We start from the raw sequence: 22,996 nt of genomic DNA, 5'->3' as shown, positions 1-22,996 counted from the left end.
CCAAATCGAAGAGTCTGGCCCAGAAGAGAGGTGGCGAGGCAATGACGCAATAATCTCCTGGAACACCACATTGGGCACAAGCTCGACGAAGCCAGCAGTGTCCCAAGTACCATTACTACTGAAGAACTCAGCTACCACACAAATTATCGAAGCAGGAGGAATAGGTTGGACAACAACCTCCGCCAACAGAATACCGTAAGCAAGCCACCGATCCTGCCAGAATCATACAACCCTGCCATTTCCTATCTGCCAACAGATGCCACAAGAGAAGGATTCCCACGTATTCCTAACCCCACGTGAAGAAGATGTTGTTAGTCAAGACAATATAGGATTTTTTTTTTTCAATTTGAGCCTCCAAAAGTATTTTTTTTTTTTTTTTTTTGATGTGTAACTTTGTGTCATTATGTTTGGTAAATTCTAAACCACATTCACTCAACCCACTTTCAAGCCCAAACCAACTTTCATCTCAATTCACCAATTTGTCACTTCTATATTCATGCAACTCACTTTCAACCCTAAACTTTATTTTGGAATAAAATATTTTTGATTGATATAAAATTATACAAATACGACCTATATGATACTGTATATGATATAGTAACTCATTCAAACGGTGGATTTGAATATACACTATCTCTGGCAAAAAAACTATTGTGATAAATATACAACTTTCATTCAATTTCGTGATACATATATTTTTTTTTATCAGAATTCGTATAAAATTAATATTATTCTTTCCTAATATATGAATAAATAAATTATTTATTAATTTCATTAATTATTATTTAAATTTATTCAATTAACATTGAGAAAGAATCAACTTACACCTATGTATTACACCAGTAGTAATCTGACACTTCTAATAACTTATGATAAAATATGATTTTTTTCAAACAAATGGAAAAATTTATTATGGACCACTTTTGTGTGGTGCAAAGTTGCACCACCCCCTTTTGACCCACAATAACAGGTTTTTCAAAAAAATCAAAAAACATATTTTATTAATCTTTAATTAATTATTAGATTAATTAAATTAGGTGAAATTATATAGTTTTCATCTTCTTCTTTTCTTCCTCCCACCCAACAACCACTGCCACCCACAACCCTAAACCCACCGCCGCCACCACAACCCCGCCACCACCACCACCACAAAATCGAAAGAGAAAAGCTTTGGGTCGTCAATCTTCTCTAAGGTGGTTGGGTGAAGTTGAAATCGAAAAATTTCAAAAAAAGTTGAGACAAGTAGAGGGAAACCACAAGATTTGGTGCCTTCGAAATTTTTTCTAGATCCGATTGCATCTCCACAGCCAGCGCCAGCCACCTCCGCTTCTCGCGGCGTCTGATTTCTGGGTTGAGACTTCAATCACGACCCACCTTCTTCTTCTCTTCTTTTCCTTCGATTTTGTATGAGTTATGGGTTTGGGGTTTGGATCTGGGGTTTGAGGGGGGTTTTGGGTTGGTGGTGGCGTGGATTGGGAGTGGGTTCTGGGTGGTAGTGGGTTGGGAGTGGGTTTCTGGGTGGTGGTTTGGATCTGGGGTTTGTGAGGAGTTCAGGGTGGGTGGTGGTGGTGGTTCTGGGTTGGGAGTGGAATCTGGGTGGTGGTGGGGATTCTGGGTTAGGAGTGAGTTTGTTATTCTTATTTGGGTTAAAAACTATAGCCGTCCCTGAACTTTGAGCGAGATTTGAAAACCGTCCCTCGCCGGAAAATTATCTGAAAACCGTCCTCAGACTATTGAAAACTAAATTGACCCGTCCCTCCGGCCACCATCCCTCTGGCGAGGCCCTTATGTGGTCGTCCACGTCATTTAATGAGGATTACGTGTAATTTTTTTATTATTTAAAATTAAAAAATTCCTAATTTCTTTATTCCTAAATCTAAACCTTAATCCCTAAACATAAATCCCTAAAGATACACATAATCAAAACACCCAAATATGATTCTGTTTTCCCTAATTCATGAGTTAGGGTTCAATCTTCTTCAAAGATCTTTATCTTCTCAACCCACCCAGAAACAAACCGTGAACATCATCAACATACTGCAGGAGGAAAAAATCAATTTCTTCCTTCTTAAAAGCTCAAACCCCATTTCCTCACCTCATCTATCCTCTCACGGTCTCACCCAAAACCTTCCCCCAACAAGAAAAATCAAATCTAGACAAACAACATCAATATAAACCCCAACCCAGAAAAAACCCATTCACAATGAAACCTGCATCAAATCAGACAAGGGAAGACAATTAAAAAGACCCCGCCACTGTAACTCCCACTCACCACGGAAACCCCTTCACCACCGCACTACTGTGGATGCAGATCGAGCACTGACTCCGGCGACTGAGGAGGAGGATCTAGGAACGGTGGTTATGGTGAAAGGGAAGGAAAATTGGGGTAACAGAATTAAGCATCGATGGAGGAGAACCATTCCATACAGATCTGTTTTGTGAGCGAAATTGAGGTGAGTGAAACCCAAACCTGTAATGAAACCCACTCGAAGAGACAAAGAAACTGAGAAGAACATGTCACAGCAGATCTTTCTGCAATCCCAGCGGATCTCTTCCTCTTATCTCCAATCTGATCCAATCTGATGGGTGGTGGTGGTTAAGGTTGAGGTTTAGGAGGAGGTGGTTAAGGTTGAGGTTAAGGTGACGGTTAAGGTTATTTTAGGGGGAAAAACTAGGAATTTAAGGTTAATTTGGGGATTTTGGGTTAATTTATGATAATTGGGTTAATTCAGATAATTTGGAGATATTTTTTAATTTTAAATAATAATAAAAATTACACGTAATCCTCATTAAATGACGTGGACGGCCACATAAGGGCCTCGCCGGAGGGATGGTGGCCGGAGGGACGGGTCAATTTAGTTTTCAATAGTCTGAGGACGGTTTTCAGATAATTTTCCGGCGAGGGACGGGTTTCAAATCTCGCTCAAAGTTCAGGGACGGTTATAGTTTTTAACCCTTCTTATTTTTATTTTGGTGTTCTTGTTATTGTTTAGTGGTTGTGGGGGTTTGATGCTCTAACAGGTTGTTTTGTGAGGAGCAAAATTCTGGGTTTGTTATTTGGTTTCTGGAATCTTGGTTTTATGTGGCTTTGTTTCTGGGTTTTCTGGTGTTGGGTTCCTAGGTTTCAGTTATTAATTTGTTGAGATGAAGGGGAAATGTGAAGGGAAGAAGAAGAAGAAGATGGAGGCGGATGACGATGGGTGAACATGAAGAAGATGAGAAGAAGCTGGATGAAGATTGTTTTTATTTAAGTTACATATATTGGTATTATGTTATAAAATTGCGTTTTTGTGCTGGCTTTGGTAATGTAATGGGCTGTCTTAGTTTGGTGTCAAGTTTTGGTGTTTGGTGCAAGACGTTGGGGTTGGTTTGTACAATTTGAAGGTGCTTGGTTTGGAGGATTGATGGGTCATGGACAGGGGAGGTGCTTGGTTTGGAGGCTGGTCTTGGACAGAGGAAGCAACAATACAGGGGAAGAAGAACAGAGTGATGATGATGAGGAAGAACAACAAAAATGAGAATGGGGAGAGGTTTTGATTTCTGAAATTGGGAGGTAGAAGATGAAGAGGAGAGAGAGGAGAGATTATGGAGAATTAGGTTTTAATTAACTTAATTAAAATTATCACAAATTAATTGTTGTGATTAATAAATATGTATTTTTATTTTTATTTTAAAACCAGGAAACCTGCAATGGCAGGTCAAAAAGCAAGTGGTGCAACCATGGACCAGAAAAAACTGGTCCATGTTAAACGCCTCCCAAACAAATGGTTGAATTACAACTATTCATCACCTTGACTATGTGGTCAGATCTTATAAAATTTTAAGAATGTAAGCTTAAATGCAGTCAAGTGGTTCTTATTTCATTTGTTTTAAAAGGTGTATATGATGTTGATGTATTTGAATGACATACTAAAATATTTTGGATTGATATAAAATTTTACAAATATGACCTATATGATAGTAACTTTCAGCCAACACTGAATAAAAGATACAACTATGTAGCAAAAGTTTATTGATTGGTCAACATTATATATGATAATGTATTTTTAACATCAATAAAAAAATCATTATATTGGTCTATTTTTTATATTTGTAAGAAGTTTAAATTTTAAAAATAATCATTATTGTATTAGTTCATTTCATTAGCATATCCCTCTAACAATTAGGAAACAAAAAAGATTAAACACCCTTGACCTTGTAATATTATTATATATCAAGTAATTATAAAAAGGAAGCAAGAGCTGCGGGCTCATCATGAATTTGAAGCCACTTCAACCCATTACAAATTTCACATAACCTTTCCCTCCCTCTATTTTCCATTTTTCCCATATACCAAGATGGTTGAGTTGATTTCCCTCCACTATCACAAACAAGATAAAAATAAAAAAGTCTAAAGAGGTTCCCTAGTCACTATCATAATACTCCTTTACCTCCCTCTCCCAATTTTTCCTCCCTCCTATCCACATTCAAATAAAAATTCAAATCAAATCAAACATAAGACCATGAGCAATGGTTGTTGAAAAAATGTTATGTTTACCCCTTCTCAACCCCACTTTTTCTCTTCCCAACACTCCACATTATCTTCTCTCTCCAATTCAACACACTCTCAACAATTACCCACTCCAATGGTTTTCTCTCTCAACACCCTACCCCACCACTTTTTTATTTCATATTTTTATTTAATTTTATATTTTTGTTTTTATTATTTACAAAAAATTACAATTATTGTTTTAAATTAAATTAAACAATAAACACTTAACAAATTAATTTTTTTTTTAATATAGACAATAATTTATTTTATTTTCTTAACTTAAAAATGGAAGATGACAAACTAAGCACACAATAATTTATTTTATTTTCTTAACTTAAAATGCAAGACAACAAACTAAGCACACAACACACAAATAACGTAATTAATACTATACAAATCATATAGGGGTGGAGCCACATGCATCACTGTCGTGAGATCTCTTAGATCCACTACTTGCTGAGCCACTATTTCCTCCTACTTGACTACAAAAACGTGGCAGATCACGGAGTTGTATCCATTCTTCCATCAAAGTAAATTGAACATTTGATGAAAGATTTTTTTACCACTCTACGTTTGAATCTCTCAAGACTCAATTGTAGTATAGTAAAGAGTTTTGTCGTATCCACAAGGAGGTGTAATACTTATGCCGTTCAATAGCTAACAGACTCAAATGATGGTTAACAGAGATATTAGGGGTTTGTTTAAGAACATGAAAATATTAAGAAAGCAGGTAAAGTAGTTGAATTCACCAAGGTAGATAGTTTTGCTGGGATTAGAGTTTCGTTGTTTGACCTCTATGATTTCTATTGATTCACATACAAATATCGTTCTATGCAATTGATTCCTCCCAGCATTTCTTATCTTACTACCCAGTCCCCCGGTGTAGAAGATTATCAACTCCCTATATTAACCTTCAATCCCTTGATCGATTAACAATAGTGAGTAGCATTAAGCATAGATGTTTGAATAGACTAATGATCTAACCCTATCCCTAGACCTTAGAATCATTAGATGCTTTTACCTAATTCAGATTTAAATAGTTAGTTCCCACCATCCTATTAAATCTAAATTCATGTTCTAGGTGATCAATCCAAAACAAGCATGAAGCACAATGTAAAAATCATTGAATCATGGAAAAGAAACATATGATTAACTCTAGTTCAGACTCAAGAACGTGTGAGTTCCCTACACAAGTTTGAATCAATCAAAATACCCAAGGGGATCAAACCTAAGATGTAGCATGAAGCAAAAGAGAAAACCATTGATTCTTTATCATAGAAACATGAAATTTGCATGAAAGGAAATCAAATAGATTACATGAGCATCAAAACAACTAGTTCTAATCCCAACAAATGAGAAATTAGCTATCCATTTCCATGGATAGCTTTACAATCATAAAATAGAAGAAGAACGATGAAAAACCAAATACGTGACGGTTCCCCGGCAACGGCGCCAATTTGTTGAAAGATTTTTTACCACTCTACGTTTGAATCTCTCAAGACTCAATTGTAGTATAGTAAAGGGTTTTGTCGTATCCACATGGAGGTGTAACGCTTATGTCATTCAATAGTTATCAAGCTTAAATGATGGTTGCACAATAGTTTGATTTTTGTTTAAAAACATAAAAGTAAATGAAAACAAGTAAAATAACGGAGAAACAACAGGTATGAGGAATTGTTGGGATGAGATTTCATTGAATAACCTCTGTGCCTTCTTGTGATTCAAATACAACCAAGTCTATGCTTATGACTCATCTACACCAGTTCAACCCTACATCATCGATGTCTCGCATGAGTGGAATGCAATAACTCTCTAATTCTAAACATTGATGTCTCACATGATTAAGAAAGATAGTTATCATGAAGCTTAGGTGTTTAAGTGACTAACAAACCTAACTCTATGTCTAGCAATTAGGATTATTAGGTGATTTAAACACCTAAGCTTCATTAGGGTTTAGGGTGGGTAGGAGCAATAGTGGATTTCCACATGACAGGTGAATTCTCTCTCCAAAGGAACTTTGGGAGCTTTGATCCACCATCCATCGTGCTGGAGACACACCGAGGACGACATGGGTCACCGCTTTCACCTTAGTTTCCTCTTGTAAGCTTTGTAAGCAATCCATGGATATGGGTTGCTAAGTTTCTTTGTTGGATTTGGATGTAGCCTTTAACCATGATTTGTTCTTCTTGATTTCTATATGAAAATATAGTTTCTATTACATGATTCAATGGTTTTCTCTTGTTCTTAATGCTATGTTTTAGTTTGCGCACCTAGAACATATCGCTTGATTCGGCGTAAGAGCGGAAGCTACGACGTCTAGAGTCCGACCTAGAGTTAACCATCTAATAAATCTAATTGCTAGGATTCCGCTCTTACGCCGAATCAATCGATATGTTCTAGGTGCGCAAACTAAAACATAGCATTAAGAACAAGAGAAAACCATTGAATCATGTAATAGAAACTATATTTTCATATAGAAATCAAGAAGAACAAATATGCTTGATTCGGCGTGAGAGCGAGAGCTATATCGCCTAGAGTCCGAACTAAAACATAACATGAAGATCAAGAGAGAATCACTAACTCATAAACAAAGAACATGATTTATATCAAGGAGAATCGAATAGAAAACATAAGTATCAATCAGTTACATCAAACCCCAACAAAAGAGAGATTAGCTATCCATTTTCATGGATAACTTTACAAATAGAGAAGAAGAATGAGAAGAACCGAAACCGTCGCGATGTCTCGCCGCCGAATCCGACCTCCGGAGCTTCTTCTCTAGCCTCCTAAGCCTTCCCCTTTGTGTTTCTCTTGTGAATTCTCTCTCCAAAAACCAAGTTATATCTGTTTTGATCTGAAAAGAGCCTTTTATAATGTGCTGTCACGGGCCTGGCCGCTGAGCGCCCCTTTTTGGCCGCTGAGCGGCCAGTTACTTCAGAGAAGGGTAATTGCCACCGCCTTGGGCGCTGAGCGGCCTCTGCATACCGCTGGGCGCCCTGGGCTTCTTCAAATTCCTATTTTCTTGCCAAAACATGCCCTCTTCCTTGAATCTTCAATTCTACAATACACATTGAGATTAAAATCAAACTTAAGCACATCTTAGCCTAAAGTTCACCTATCAATAAGTTCTAATCAAAAGAAGTAGGATTTGATCAAGATTTATCATGAATTGACAAGGATAAATGCCTAAATTTCTCATCAAAATAGGTAAAATTGGCACTTATCAACATTCTTCCCACAGGAGAATAATTCCCGCGCTTTTGCCAAAACATCATTATCCGACCAACCGCTTGCTTGCTGACGCTTAGCGGGGCATCATAAGCGCCAATCCATTTACCCAGTATTTTGTTCATATAATTCCAGCGGTTTCAGCATGCATTTTCATCACGCGGAGGATCGAATGAGCAATGCTCATTACAATACTCAACAATATCTCTCCAAAATGTTTCTCCTCTCTGGTTTTTCCCCACAACACTACTTGTTCCACAGTTAATCCACCCACTAATTAGCACCAAATTTTGTGCAGTGTTCCATGTTGGTGACTGGGTTTTCTTGCTCTTAGGAGTTGTATCCTCTTGATTTGGAGTGAATTGATTAGCAGCTGTCATGCCACCAAGAGTCATTTGTGTTAAAAATTCGGGAAATTCAGGTGCATCAACACTTGGAAAATTTTCATTCACCATTGGCATATGACCACTAGACGGGGGTGTTTGAGATGGATATCTCATAGAGGGATGAAAGGATGACTGGTTGGAATTTGGTGCAAAATTGTTGGGATTTTGAGCAAATGGGTAAGAAAATTGATTTGAATCTTGATAATTGTTGGGATTTTGAGGTCGTGGGTAGGAAAATTGATTTGGATCTTCATAATTGTTGCGATTTTGAGGACGTGGGTAGGAAAATTGATTTGGATCTTCATAATTGTTGGGATGTTGAGGACGTTGGTTAGACCAATATTGATTTGAATCTTGATAATTGTTGGGATTTTGATGACGTTGGTTGGGAAAATGATTTGGATCTGGATAATTGTTGGAATTTTGGTTGTTATATGGGTAGTTAGATGAATTCTGGGTGTTGAAATGGTGATTGTTGTGATCCATTTCAAAACAAAAGCTAATAGAACGATAGTAAGATGGTGAGAGAGATAATAAGAGGGTGAAAAAACTTGGTTTTTTTTTTTCTGTGTCCAAATCAAACGAACCAAGTCTCTATTTATAGAGAAAAAAAAATCATAAATTTTGGTATAAATTTTTTTTCCAGAAAATATTTTTTTTGATTAAATAATTGAGTTCAAAAGATAAGGGTAAAAGAAATCCGGCGAACCAATCACGGCCTCACACGTGTCAGCTCCCTCTCTCCATCTGCGTCTTCTCTCTCCTCTCAGCCGGCTCCACGCGCCTTGTCGGTGCGTGTTTTACACGCGCCAAAACACGCGCCTGGCTGGGCCTATCCGCTCCCGCCACGTGGCGTCCCTCTCTCCTCTCAACTTTGTTGAGAATTCTCAACAATTCGGCCATCCCTCTCTCCTCTCAACAAACCTCAACAACCATTGGATGCCCTCAACATCAATCTTCAACACTCCTCAACATCAATCCTCAACATCCATTGCTCATGGTCTAACTAGACCCTGAAATTCTTCCCAGTGAATGTTTGTTCAAATTGCCAATTGGAGGGAACAATGTTCAATGATGTGGAAGTTCTCGGTCACTGGCTGTCACCCTGAAAGACAATGACTGACCAACAAAACAGAGTTTGACTGCCAGTTCTGACCCCAGTTTCTGCTCATACTCTCATCCACCCCAGTTCTCTATTTTTATTAAGGAAGACTCAAAGAATATCCAGGGGTTAATTGTCGTATTCTTTTTCCACAAATCCTCCAATCTGTTGCAGTATTGATCCAAACAGAGATGACAGGAAAAAGTCTTCATGTATATTCACACAAAAACACAATGCAAGTGACATCCACCAAACCATAAAGAAAGCACCTAAAAAATGCACATATCTGTCATAAGCATCACACACCAAAAATATATTAAAATGAATCCCTTCAAACTGGAACTCGCAATTCTTTGGAACAAAGCCTAAGATACCACCCCATTCACAATCATGACAGATGGTTACATATATAAATATATAATTGTGGGTATTAAATACTAAATAGAAAATGGAAACAAAATAATCTACAATTTTAACAATAAAAGAAAATAGATGCTGGCCCCACATATCCCTCAGTGGTCCAGTCTATAAATTTGTTGCCATGCTCATATTAAAGATCATGAACTTCTTTATATACCCCAGAGAGAACTGAAACAGAACAACCACCAAAATGGCTGTTGGGGGATTCGCCGCTGATTCTTCAGCCAATGGCGGCGGCTTCAACGGAAAAATAACAATCTCAGTTGTCATCACTTGCATCGTTGCTGCTTCCGGTGGACTCATCTTTGGATATGACTTAGGAATTTCAGGTACACTTTTAAAAGTTTCCTTTTAATTGAGTACTAATTTGCAGTGAAGAGATTAGGGTGGACTATATGAAATGTGATGCATGGGTACTTGTGCATTGTATCTCTCAGATTTGTGCCGTGAACAAAGCCTCTGTGCTCTTCCAATTTTTTGCCCATCCTTATTAGTATTTAAGCATTTTATACATATTTGTGAATGGACAAATATCTTTGGCTAGCCTCTACCGATTACCGCTTAGTGCGCTAACGGACTGTTACATGCAAAATTAGTGTCCGAATATGAGAATACCTTGGTTCTGGGAGAAAACCAAGATAATTTGCTTTCATAATAAGGTCTGGTTTGGGTCCTTAGAAATCAAGAACAGAATCAGAAGAGGTTGCTACTAGCTAGCAATAATTGCAGAATTGAAGAGCTAGATTTTGGTAGTGTAATTAAACCCCTACGTTTTTTTTCAAGCTATGAAGTATGAACGTTTGGTAATCACACTATTTAAGTAATAAATTTTTTTCTTGTCACTACATTCGTCATGCAACGAACTTTTGGTTATCACAAGGTGAACGATTTTTCTTGCTGTCACTGTTATTAGTCTACTTTTTTTTTTTTTTGACAGTCAACATAAACATTTCATTAAACAACAAGAGACATAATGTCTTTAAGTACAATGGATTGAATGCAAAAAGGAGTGAACCCAACCCAAACACAATTATCATTCTCCAAAGAGAACTTAGAGAGGTGATGGGCTACCATATTTGCATTTCTACTGATATGACTTATGAGTAAGGGAAAAGGATAAGAACCTACAGCTTAAGAACATGATATCCTGCATAATATAGTACTGATATGAACCATGTGACGGATTATTTAACACAGCATCCACTGTTATTAGTCTACTTAGCTTGTATGCAACTTGCACATGTTGCACGTATTAATATTTATAATTTATAGTCAATTGTAAGGACCCGAAATTATAAATATCAAATGTTTCTGTGAGATGATCAAAGTGGTACTACAAGTCTTTTAAAGTCTATTTGGTTGATTAAATTAATTAGTCTTAGGAAGGGAGATTTAAAAAAGGGGAAAAAGTGAAAAATGTGATATAAATTGTACCACCTGTTTGAAACCGTACCCAAAAACACCATAGAAAGGCTGAACTTGAGAACGAGTCTCATTAAAACTTTATTAGGAAAAACTCATTGAGATAAAAATCTAGTGAAGGAGAAAGAGTACTACATTCTCAAATGTTTCATTGAAAAAAAGAACCACCAAAATACCCCATACCTTCCACCAAAAGAATTTTTTTTATCAACAAATGTTAGTAATGTTAGTATATTAATCCTTCCTCAGAGTTCGAGCCCTGAACCATTTACCCTTTACCCTCCCAAACCCTTTACCCTTTACCTTCATATTTAAGTTAGAAGAGAAATTAAAAAGTCAAATTTACCTTCATATTTAATTTTGAAGTCGATCCTCTTTGGGTCCACCTTTGACTTCATGTTTGTTTATAAGCTCCTTTGACTTCATGTAAATATTTCCTTTATGAGGGGCTTGTCCTTATACTTTTATTTCTCATTAAATAAAGTTGTGTTTTAAAATAAAAACGAATGTGAAAAATAAACATAAAAACAAATCACTTTGACATAATTGACATTTGAAAAAAGAATATAATGTAAAAAAAAGTTTTAAGTAATTAATAATTTGATGAGTTAAAAAGGATTGTCTAAGTAACTATTGAGAATTCAAGTGCGGAGTTGGAGTCTCACATTGGTTAAGTATGGGTGAGGAGAAGAGTTTATAAGAGATGTGACCCATAAACCTAATGCCTTAAGGTTTTGGGTTAAGATGTGGCGTCGAGATCTCTTGGTGTCTTGCTCATCGGCCCATGGGCTCCCCTATCTCCCCCAACAAAAGTGGTATCAGAGCCGATGGTTGATGTAGTCATGGTTACGGCTCCTTGTGTCGAAAGTCTTCCAAGCGGTTTGGCTAGGCGGCGGGTTCCGTTGACGCGGTGAAACGAACGGCGATGCAAGGGTGGATATGCTTCCGCGGAGGGGGGGCCATGATAATGTGGCGTTTACTCGCACTTGAGGGGGAGATTGTTGAGAATTCAAGTGCGGAGTTGGAGTCTCACATTGGTTAAGTATGGGTGAGGAGAGGAGTTTATAAGAGATGTGACCCATAAACCTAATGCCTTAAGGTTTTGGGTTAAGATGTGGCGTCGAGATCTCGAGATCTCTTGGTGTCTTGCTCATCGGCTCATGGGCTTCCCTGTCTCCCTCAACAGTAACGCATGGAAAACTGAGATTTGAATAATTGTGAAATTACAAATTAAAGAAAAGACCGTATACCATGGAAAACGGTCCTAACTAAGTAATAAAATATATTAATATGCAAGTGTATTGAAGTTATTGATAAGGCATTTTCAGTGACTCCTATAATTGTATTGAAATCATAATTAACAGCTGATGTTGTGTATGTATATATTTTGTTGCAATTTCCTTTAATTTAATTAAGGGATGTGAAAATTTCAGGAGGTGTCACTACGATGAAACCATTTCTTGAAAAATTCTTCCCTGATGTGTTGAGAAAGGTTGCAAGCGTCGAAACGAACATGTACTGTGTGTATGATAGCGAGATCTTGACATTATTCACATCCTCCCTTTATCTAGCAGGGCTAGTGTCTACTCTCCTAGCCAGCCGAGTCACCACGACATTGGGTCGGAGAAACACCATGATCTTGGGTGGTTGCATCTTTTTTGCTGGTGGTGCTATTAACGGTGCTGCTGAAAACAAAGCCATGCTCATCTTAGGTCGTATTTTATTGGGTTTTGGGCTCGGTTTCACTAATCAAGTGAGTAAAAGTAACCATTCATAATAAGATTTAATTATATGCACCGACGCCATGCTGGAAAGAGTTTTAATTTTACTCATGCATTTAATTATATATCTTTACTTTTCATTTTATTTTCTTTGAAATTTAAAACCGATTATAACATGGTAAATACATGAATTTTAATTGTAAAAAGTTTTAAACTGTCATATCATAATAATTAATTAAACTCTTACCGTTATACTTTACACATTTAACAAAATTCTGATCATTGCTCAATCACTTATATTATACTTATAATATTTTAATTTATAATTTGCTCAAATTTCATCTAATTACATACACAAAATTGCATTTCTCTATTTTTTAAAATTAAATGTTTGTAGGTGTAAATTTTAGGCTTAATTGCAACTTTGGTCCCTGACATTTATAAAAGCCACGATTTTGGTCCTTCACCTAATTTAATTACAAAAATCGTCCCTCACCTAACACTCTGTGAACAAAGTTGGTCCGACCGTCAATTTTTTAACGGAAGAAGCTTATGTGGTGTTTGAAAACTTAGGTGGAAGTGCCACTGGAGAGAGGGAGGCACATGCCTCTACATCTCAGAGGAAAAAACAACAAAAAAACTCAGAGGAATAGCACACAACCTCAATCCCAGCGTTCCAACAACTAGGCCTCCCAACAGCAAAGCTTCACTATGAGATAAAAAAAACAGCCGAGAGGAGAGGAAAAATCGATTATGACGCCAGTGGCACTTCCACATAAGCTTTCAGACGCCACGTAAGCTTCTTCCGTTAAAAAATTGACGGTTGGACCAACGTTGTTCAGGAAGTGTTAGGTGAGGGACGATTTTTGTAATTAAATTAGGTGAGGGACCAAAATCGTGGCTTTTGTAAATGTCAGGGACCAAAGTTACAATTAAGCCTAAATTTTATTTACACGACCATTTAATTGAATTCTGTCACATTAATCAATATATTTTTGCTTTAATTTGTATTTAAAGTGAAAATCTTCCAATGTATCAAAAAGAAAAGTATTTAAAGTGAAATTTATTATTCGTCTTACATGACATATTGTGATTGGTTGTCGGTTAAAATTGTTTTACACTAAAAATGCATATCAATTAAACTGTTAAATGAATTCCCCGATGAGGTTCAGTTAGGTATTGCCCTACTCGTATTTCGTATTTAGCTGTTTGTTCTCTCACATTTAGTTTCAATTTTGATTTGAAAACTACTTTGTTATCTGAAATAAAAATCAAATTTAATTAAATATTTATATAAAAGATTAAATATTTAAATATTTATATAAAACGTATAGTCATTAAACATTTAAACTCTTAGAGCATCATTATCCAAGAAACTCATTAGAGAACTCATTAGAGTTTCTAATTTAAATTTTGGTAATGCCACGTCATTTAAACCACTTTAATAAACTCTACTCACATTTTACTTCAATCCAGAAATTCTAAAAAGTTTCTTAAATGGATCCCACAATATACCCCACTACTTTCTTGTAAATCCAGATACCTATTTATTTGCTTTTTTATTTGTTTTTTATTTATTTTTTAATCATTAAATTTAGAAGAGAAACTTTGAGCAAAGTTTCTCTAGAAAGAAACTTTGGAGCAAAGTTGCTTGCCACGTGGAGAAACTTAATTTTCTGCAACAGTTAAAAAACTTTAGTTCAGATGACATGTCATAAAGAAACTCACAAAGTTTCTTTGTTGCTAATGCTCTAATATCTATATTTCAGGCTACCCCATTGTACCTATCAGAAATCGCTCCACCCAAATGGCGAGGTGCGTTCCTCACCGGCTTCAATTTCTTCAACGGAATCGGCGTGGTGGCCGCGAACTGCATAAACTACGCAACCGCCAAGCACACATGGGGGTGGCGTCTCTCCCTCAGCCTCGCCGTCGTCCCCGCCACCATCATGACCCTCGGCGCGTTCCTCATCCACGACACTCCCAGCAGCTTAGTCGACCGCGGCAAGATTGACCAAGCCAGACACGCGCTGCGCAAATCGCGAGGCTCCACCGTCGATGTGGAACCTGAACTGGAGCACGTGATTCTATCAACACATGTTGCAAAAACTATGGAGCAGGAGAGTTTCATGACCATATTTGAGAAGCAGTATCGACCTCAGTTGGTGATGGCGTTTGCTATCCCTTTATCTCAGCAGCTTACTGGGATCAACATTGTGGCGTTTTATGCACCTAATCTGTTTCAATCTGTGGGGTTTGGCAATGACTCTGCATTGCTTTCAGCTATTATATTGGGACTTGTCAACCTTGGTTCTATTTTGGTGTCTGGTGCTGTTGTTGATCGGTTTGGTCGGAGATTCTTGTTCATTGTTGGTGGCATTCAAATGTTTGTCTGTGAGGTAATTAACCAAATTTCTTACTTACTTCAATTATTATTATTTAATCCCATATTAGGTGAATTAATGTGATTAAGATAGTGATTTTGGGAGCTAAAATATAATAATCTCTTTTCTTAATCTTTTATAAACAAAATTGTTAATCTAGTTAACATGAAGTTGTTTAATTTTTTTTATAGGCAGATGTTAGTTGGTAATTGTTAGTAAATTAGTTTCTTCGCCTGAGTTTGAACTCTAACCCTTCACCCTGCAAATCTCTTCATTTCCCTTAGCTCACCACCCTTCCCCATGAAGTTGTTTAATCCCTTAGGATACTCCCAAGTTGACAACATAGGTAGATTAGCATGACTATTATATGGTCCTTACACACACTACAATCTACATAGCTAGAGTTGCAAGACTACTAATCTTTCATACATTCTTTTCGTTTTCTTTTTGCAAACAAAATGTGATTTCATCAATAAATTCTTGGACAAAGCCTTGGGAACAACCTTCCCAAATAGGTCATGTTACACTTAAAACAAGCAATAATCCATGAGGGCTAAAGTGCCTCGGATGTGTTATATTCCTGTTATCATAGTTTATAATGATAAAAAAGCGTACTTAATTACATTAGGAAACCCAAATTCATATAAAAGTATTAAAGCATTTAAGTTTACTTTGGAGAGAGGGTTGAGAAAAGGGATCCTTGGCTCTTTTTAATTCTTGAATGTGGTAGAAGGTTTTAGTGGAATGATGAGACAAGTTGTTAGTTTTTAAACTTGTTTAAAGGGTTTAAAACTGGTGGTGAAGGAGTGGTGATATAACTGTTACGATTTGTGAATGACACATTATATAGTAGGGAGGCTTCTACTCAAAATGTATCGGTGATGAAGAGTGCATTGGGGTGTTTTGAATTAATATCTGGGTTAAAGGTGGAATTCTTTAAGAGCAAATTAGCAGGAATATCATCGGTGACAAATGAAATTCAGTGGTTTGCGTTGATATTATGGAGATCCTCTTTGTATATTAGGGTACATAGGAATGAATGATTCAGACACTGAAAAATAGACTTTCTTCTTGGAAGCATAAGATTTAGGCGACTTCTACCGTACCCCCATTGTATGGTACACGACTAACGCGATTTGGTGTGTACTAATAGGGGACCGACACCTGACAACTTATTTAAATATTTGTTTCATTTTAAAACATATACGGAAAAAAGGAGAAAAAGACACTTAAATGTCATTGGTCCACTTCACCTATTGTATCATACCCCAACCAGGGACGGAACCAGAATAATAGGTACTGGGGGGCTAAAGTTCAGCACATACTAAATAATTTTTTTATTGAACATGCACTGAATAAAACTTAAAATAACTAATGTATTAATGTATGCAATAAAAAACAAATATCTTTTTTGTGTAAGAAATAAGTCCTCCTACTAAAGACAATCATTTTTTCCATCCACAAGGCTCAAATCTGATACTGCTGGATAATGATTAATAGTCGGAATACGAAACAGCCGAATTTAATGTATCAATGCTATAATGTATCAATGATTTATTCCTGTTTTGATCTGCTTTTGCTTAATTGTACACGTTAGTTTGATTCATTTCTGTACTATTTAGCAATGCTCTTCCTTGCTTAAGAGAAATTAAGCATGTACCACTTGAACCAACCACACTTTGGTAATAAAAAAACAAATATCATAAATTAATACACTTTGAAACCTCATACTCGGGACTCTTTCTTCTCTCGGTAGTTATCTTTTTAATCTTCACTTGACTGAAAAGAATTAAAAAGCAACTATTAATTGACTAACATGGTGATAAAGGAGCAGATCACTTTCACTTCGTAAAAAAGCTTTAGGCCTATTTTGTTATTGGATAGGGGGCGAGATTTCAATCCAGTATAATAGGATGTAGTTAAACAAAAATTTACAGAGGGGGGCGAATGCCCCTAATGTTTACTACCTGGGTCCGTCCCTGACCCCAACTAAGTGTTGTGGTATCCTAGCAAGCAGCTAAGATTTATCCTTTAGAGGGAAAGTATGTCTTATTGGGAGTTTTCTATCTTCTATTCCGCTTTTTTATCTCTCTATCTTTAAATTGCCAAAAGTGTTTCTAACCTGTGCGTAGTGGGGTTGGAGAGAAGACAATATATTGGGTGAAATGGTAAAATGTGTGTAGATGGAAGGAAGAAGGTATATATCTGTTGTTTCCGGTCTCTTAAAATCAGTTGGGTACTTGGGTATGAATTTCCAACAAGGTGCTGATTTGGGACATGCCGGGAGCATCTCAAACTGTTCACTGGTGGTTGTGGTGACTATTATTTGTAGGGTAATTATTGGATATAAGATTCTTTTTAAGGGTATCAGAGAAGTAGGTTGTTGTGTTGATTACTTCATTGATCATGTATCGTTCCTGGTGGGGTCTTGGTAGCGTTTGATTACTTTCGGGTTGAATTGTATTGGAGTTAACTTAGGGGGGGGGGGGGGTGGTTGTGTTAAAGCATTAAGTTGAAGAAGGGTGTGGTATTTATTCTTTCTACGCAGAGAGCTGCCACAACTAGCGCAATCCAAATAGGCTTAGTTGTCCCTTGCTTTATTCTCGTTCTTGTAATGGGTTGAAGCATCTCTTATGCTTTTTATGCCTATTGACCTTTTAGAAAAAACAATTTAAGAGTTAGCCTCAAAGTGGGAGACTTAGGGTATAAGACATTACAACATTTGATTAAGTTGATTTATTGACTTTTTAAAGTAAGTAAACAGTATTAATTGTTGTGTTGAATTACCTTATTAGAGGAGCTACTCTAAAGTGAGCTAAATCCTAGCCTCAAAGGGCACATGCCACACCTAAATATTTAGAAAAAAATTCTAAGACGATACCGGGAACATTTCACATAACACTACCAATGCCAACTTATAGGATTAAAATCAAAAGGTTAAAAAGATGCTTTTCGGGTTGAATATTATTGGATTTTTTTTTAATTAGATTAAAATATGTCAAATCGAAACATGAAACATGTTTATTTTTGAGAAAGAAAAACTTAAATTTTCTTTTTCAAACCGACCTTGAACATTAGAGGGGTCTCTTACTACATAATTGTTGCTTGGTGGCCTAATTAAGGTTGAGAAAATTAAGTGTATATGTTATAAGCCTATAATACACTTGTAGAGTTGTACTAACTACTACAAATATGTGTGATGATTGTGAAGATTGCGGTGGCTGTTGTGCTAGCACTAGAGACAGGGGTACATGGTACAGAACACATGTCAAAAGGCAACACAATACTGGTACTGGTGTTAATGTGCTTCTACGCAGTAGGTTTTGGTGTTTCATGGGGCCCTCTTTGTTGGCTAATTCCAAGTGAGATTTTTCCCTTAAAAATCAGATCCACTGGGCAAAGCATAGCAATTGCTGTGCAGTTCGTAGCCATATTTATTTTATCCCAAACATTCTTGACAATGTTGTGTCACTTTAAGTTTGGGGCTTTCCTATTCTATGCGGGTTGGATTGCAGTGAGCACGCTCTTTGTTTTTCTGTTCTTGCCTGAGACCAAAGGGATTCCTTTGGATTCAATGTACGCAATATGGGGCGAACACTGGTATTGGCGTCGGTTTGTTGTTAAAGAACAAGTTAACCAAGATAATCATCCATGAGTTATGAGTACATGGTTAAGCAAAAGAAATGCAGTTATTTGCAATACAAGAATTGTGCGTGTCTATGTACAATGAGAAACGCTTATTTAAGCATGTAGCATGTATGTACATTATTCCACTAAAGGAACTTATGTTTGTTTGCATCTTAGTTTTCTTTACCATAGTGCAGGGTGTGTACCTTTAGTGGTACATTTTACATTATATATCAAGTTACTCTAGGAGTTATATTCACTATCCTCACCCTACATTTGCCAGCCATCTTCTCGAAGTGTGAGTGACTTCCCTCATGTTACAATTTGAAAGTAATATAATACGTACCTTGTTGATATCTTTTCCAAATGCATCTTTGTAGTGATTCAAAGTAGCATTAATCTGGGCTCTGCTCCTTGTAGCCAAAATCCTGATGAGGTCGTCATCATTATAACTTATAAGCCTTATCTGTAAACTTCTCGTGCAGTAATTTTGCCTCAGATTTTGCCAGAGTCAATTTGACCTCATCTCCTTCATATCGGTAAGAACTCAGAGAGGTAGGAGGAGCTAAATCGCATTAATGTACTCATGTGGTGTTAAAGTCAAACGATGGTGTCCTATACATTTTATCCTGATTTCCCGGATTATTTTTAGGCTTAAATAAGTTTTTGGTCCCTAACCTTTACCATATTTTGGTTTTCGTCCCTCGCCGGAGCAAATGTGGGTTTTAGTCCCTAACCTTTGTCAAAAGGTTTGGTTTTCATCCCTCCGGAGCTCTGGGTCAACGCCAGAGCTCCGGTGGCCCATGTGGCATGGCCACGTGGGATTAATGAGCTGACGTGGAATTTGTTTTTATTATAAATAAATAAAACCTAATTAATTTTTTAAAAAAATTGTTTAAAATTCAAAAAAAAACTTAATTTAATCAAATCTTTAATTTTAGTCCTAAATTTTTTAACTCTAATCCTTCATCATCTTCACCATCGGCTTATAAAAAAATCACCTTCACCATCTTCATCCATCATCTTCAACAAAACCCAGAAAATAAACTCTAATCCTAAAAAATAAAACTCAAATAAGATATGTACTAGACCCAGAATTCTTCAACCAATTTTCATTTTCTTTCCCTCTTCAACCTCATCAGAAATCCCTTCCCTCTTCAACCCCAAACCTACACCAGTAAACACGCACAGACATAAGGAGAGAGAGAGAGAGAGAGAGAGAGAGAGAGAGAGAGAGAGAGAGATCATGAGGGAACAATCTGCGAGAGAGGAACTAAAAGCGGTGGAGGTACGACACGACAATGGCGATGGGTGGTCGGGGTTTCACGGCACAACGAAGGCGTTTAAGGTATTTGAGAGAAACCACCACCAACAACCAGAAACCTCCACCCTCATTCTCATCCTCCTTCTTTCATCTTACCTCAGAAACCACCACCACCAATAGCCAGAAACCCATGCTAATCAAACCATAAACAAGATTTTGTGGCAGATGAAGAAAAAGGCATTGCAAGTTGGGATTTTCGTCTTATTTCGATGCCCATGCTGTTATTGGAGTTAATTGTAATTCAGAAATGTATGTTGCTTTTATAGTTTGGTCCCTAGTGTCTGATGTTAGTGGACTTAGGTCCTCAACTAAGTAATAAATACTCATAGTCAACACTATGTGATTTAGTGCAATTCAATAAAAAGTTTTCCCTCTAATCATTTTCTCTCTCTCTTCATTGACACCGTGTTTAGCTGATGATTAGCATTAAGAGTGATTCTTGATTCTCTTTCTTCTTCCAGTACTGATTGTACTCTAACCCTTGCATTGATTGTGATTATCAATTGCTTCTGTGTGATTCCTGAGTGAGAAATCCAACAGTGGTATCCAGAGCTTGATGATCCGGCGAACGGCGACGTGAGCCACCACCAGTGCACAGCGATCTACGGCGGAGTGTGAATCAGTCACAACGGAGGTGCTTGCTCCGTTGGAAGCTCCGGTGGAAGTGGACGCTTCTTTCAAGGTGATGGCTGGAACGAACGGCAATTTCCCAGCTTCGTTGCCGGTTCTTGACGGAAAGAGTGATTGGGAACGTTGGAATACCCAGATGCTCGTGATCTTCGGGTTCCAAGATGTTCTGGAGATGGTGACTTCTGGGTATGCGGCTCTACCGGCGGAACACACGGCGGAGCAAAGCGCTGCTCATAAGGAGTTGAAGAAGAAAGATATGCGGGCTCTGTTCATTATCCATCAGTGTGTTAACCCTGCTAATTTTGAGAAAATTGCAGCGACGAAAACGTCGAAGGAGGCGTGAGATATTCTGAACAAGAGTTACGAAGGTGTGGCAAAATTGAAGAAGGTCAAGTTGCAGACTCTCAGAAGACAGTATGAAGCTCTGAAGATGGAGAAATCAGAGACGATTTCTAAGTTTTTCACCCGGCTTCAGACCTTGACAAACCAGATGAAGACGAATGGAGAGACCATGAATGATCAAATGCTTGTAGAAAAGGTTCTTCGATCTTTGACTACAAGATTTGATCATATAGTTACTACTATAGAGGAGTCTAAGGATCTTGATACTATGAAGGTTGAGGAGCTTCAAGGTTCTTTGGAGGCTCATGAAATGAGGTTGAATCTGAGAGAGTCTGAGAGAGAAACTGAGCAAGCCTTGTATGCTCATGGTGGTACCAGCAAGAAGAAGTGGAGTAACTACTCAAAGACTTCCAAGGAGAAAAATTGGAAGAATAAGGATTCTGGTAAAACCTCTGGCAATGAAGAGGATGGTGATTCTAAGAGGAAAAGGGATAAAGAGAAAGGCCAAGACAAAGATAGATGGAAGAAAGGAAAAGGGAAGAAGCAAGATGTACAGTGTTATGCTTGTAAGAAGTATGGACATTTTGCATTCGAATGTAAGAACAATAAGAAGGGAAACAAGCCTAGCAGTAATGGGAACAATGCTTATTTTGCTCAAGAAGATGATTCAGAGGATGAGCAGGTACTTCTTGTTGTTTCATCAAATTCATCTAGTGATAGTCATGTTATACCTGAAATTCCTGCTAAGATCACTAGACTATCTAGTCATGAGGTTAGCTATTCTGCAATGGGTTCTCATTCAAATATTGAGAATACTTGGTACCTAGACTCAGCATGTTCTTCACATATGACAGGCCACAAATAGTGGTTTGTAGAGTTAGATGAGAAGGTTAGTAGTGTTAAATTTGCAGATAATAGCACTATCAAGGCTGCTGGTGTTGGCAAGGTTTTGGTGAAAAAGAGGAATGGAAAGCAGGTCTTCATTCCTGATGTTTTGTATGTTCCAAATGTGACACATAACCTGATCAGTCTGGGACAGTTGGTAGAAAAGGGATATTCTGTTAAGATTGAAGATAGGAGATTGGAGCTGTTTGATCCAAACAAGAAGTTTATTTTGAAGTCAGTATTGTCTAAGAATATGACATTTCGTGTAGATTTGCAAACTGATGAATTAAAGTGTTTGTCAGCTAGTCTTCAAGATGAGAATTAAAGCATTTGAGATATGGTTATCTGCACTTCAAAGGATTGCATCAGCTTCATCATGATGGAATGGTTGAGGGTCTACCAATGATCAAGTCTCCAGGACAGCTTTGTGAAGGTTGCTTGCTCAGTAAGCAACCTAGGAACTCATTTGGTGATACAATGCCAGTGGTGTCAAAGGGATCTCTTGATGTGATCTTCTCAGATGTTTGTGGTCCCTTTGAGGTTGTTTCTACAAGAGTTAATAGGTATTTTGTGTCATTCATTGATGGTCATACTAGAAGAATGTGGACATATCTTCTTAGTAAGAAATCAGAGGTGTTTGGAACTTTTAAGAAGTTCAAGGCTCTGGTTGAAAAGCAAAGTGGAAGAAAAGTGAAGACTCTGAGAACTGATTGAGGTGGAGGGTATGTCTCAAATGAAATGAAGAGTTATTGTGAAGAAGAGGGCATTTTTCATGAAGTAATAGCACCATATACTCCTCAGCACAATGGTGTGGCTGAGATGAGAAATAGGACTATTGCAAACATGGTGAGAAGCATGCTTAAGAGTAAGAATTTTCCAGCTCATTTTGAAGGTATGAAAAACGATAGAAAGGGTGGTTTGAATAGCGTTTTAAAACTAAAAACTCAACCCACTTGAGATTTAAATAAATCTCTTCAATCACCAATGATAAAAG

General features: G+C 37.3%; 1 protein-coding gene across 1 annotated transcript; it reads left to right on the top strand.

The window, feature by feature from the left end:
• The first annotated feature begins 9,830 nt into the window (after positions 1-9,830).
• LOC130734232 (sugar transport protein 5-like) lies at positions 9,831-18,992 on the top strand. Its single transcript, XM_057586575.1, has 4 exons — positions 9,831-9,996; positions 12,523-12,842; positions 14,580-15,209; positions 18,406-18,992. Exons 1-4 carry the CDS (start codon positions 9,858-9,860, stop codon positions 18,847-18,849), a joined length of 1,533 nt encoding a protein of 510 aa, XP_057442558.1. The 5' UTR covers positions 9,831-9,857; the 3' UTR covers positions 18,850-18,992.
• The last annotated feature ends 4,004 nt before the right edge of the window (positions 18,993-22,996 follow it).

The sequence above is a fragment of the Lotus japonicus genome, chromosome 1 (assembly GCF_012489685.1).
Source record: "Lotus japonicus ecotype B-129 chromosome 1, LjGifu_v1.2".
In the NCBI taxonomy this organism is placed as follows: domain Eukaryota; kingdom Viridiplantae; phylum Streptophyta; class Magnoliopsida; order Fabales; family Fabaceae; genus Lotus; species Lotus japonicus.
Note: the sequence above shows the minus strand (reverse complement) of the source record. Positions and strands in the feature narration are given on the sequence as shown.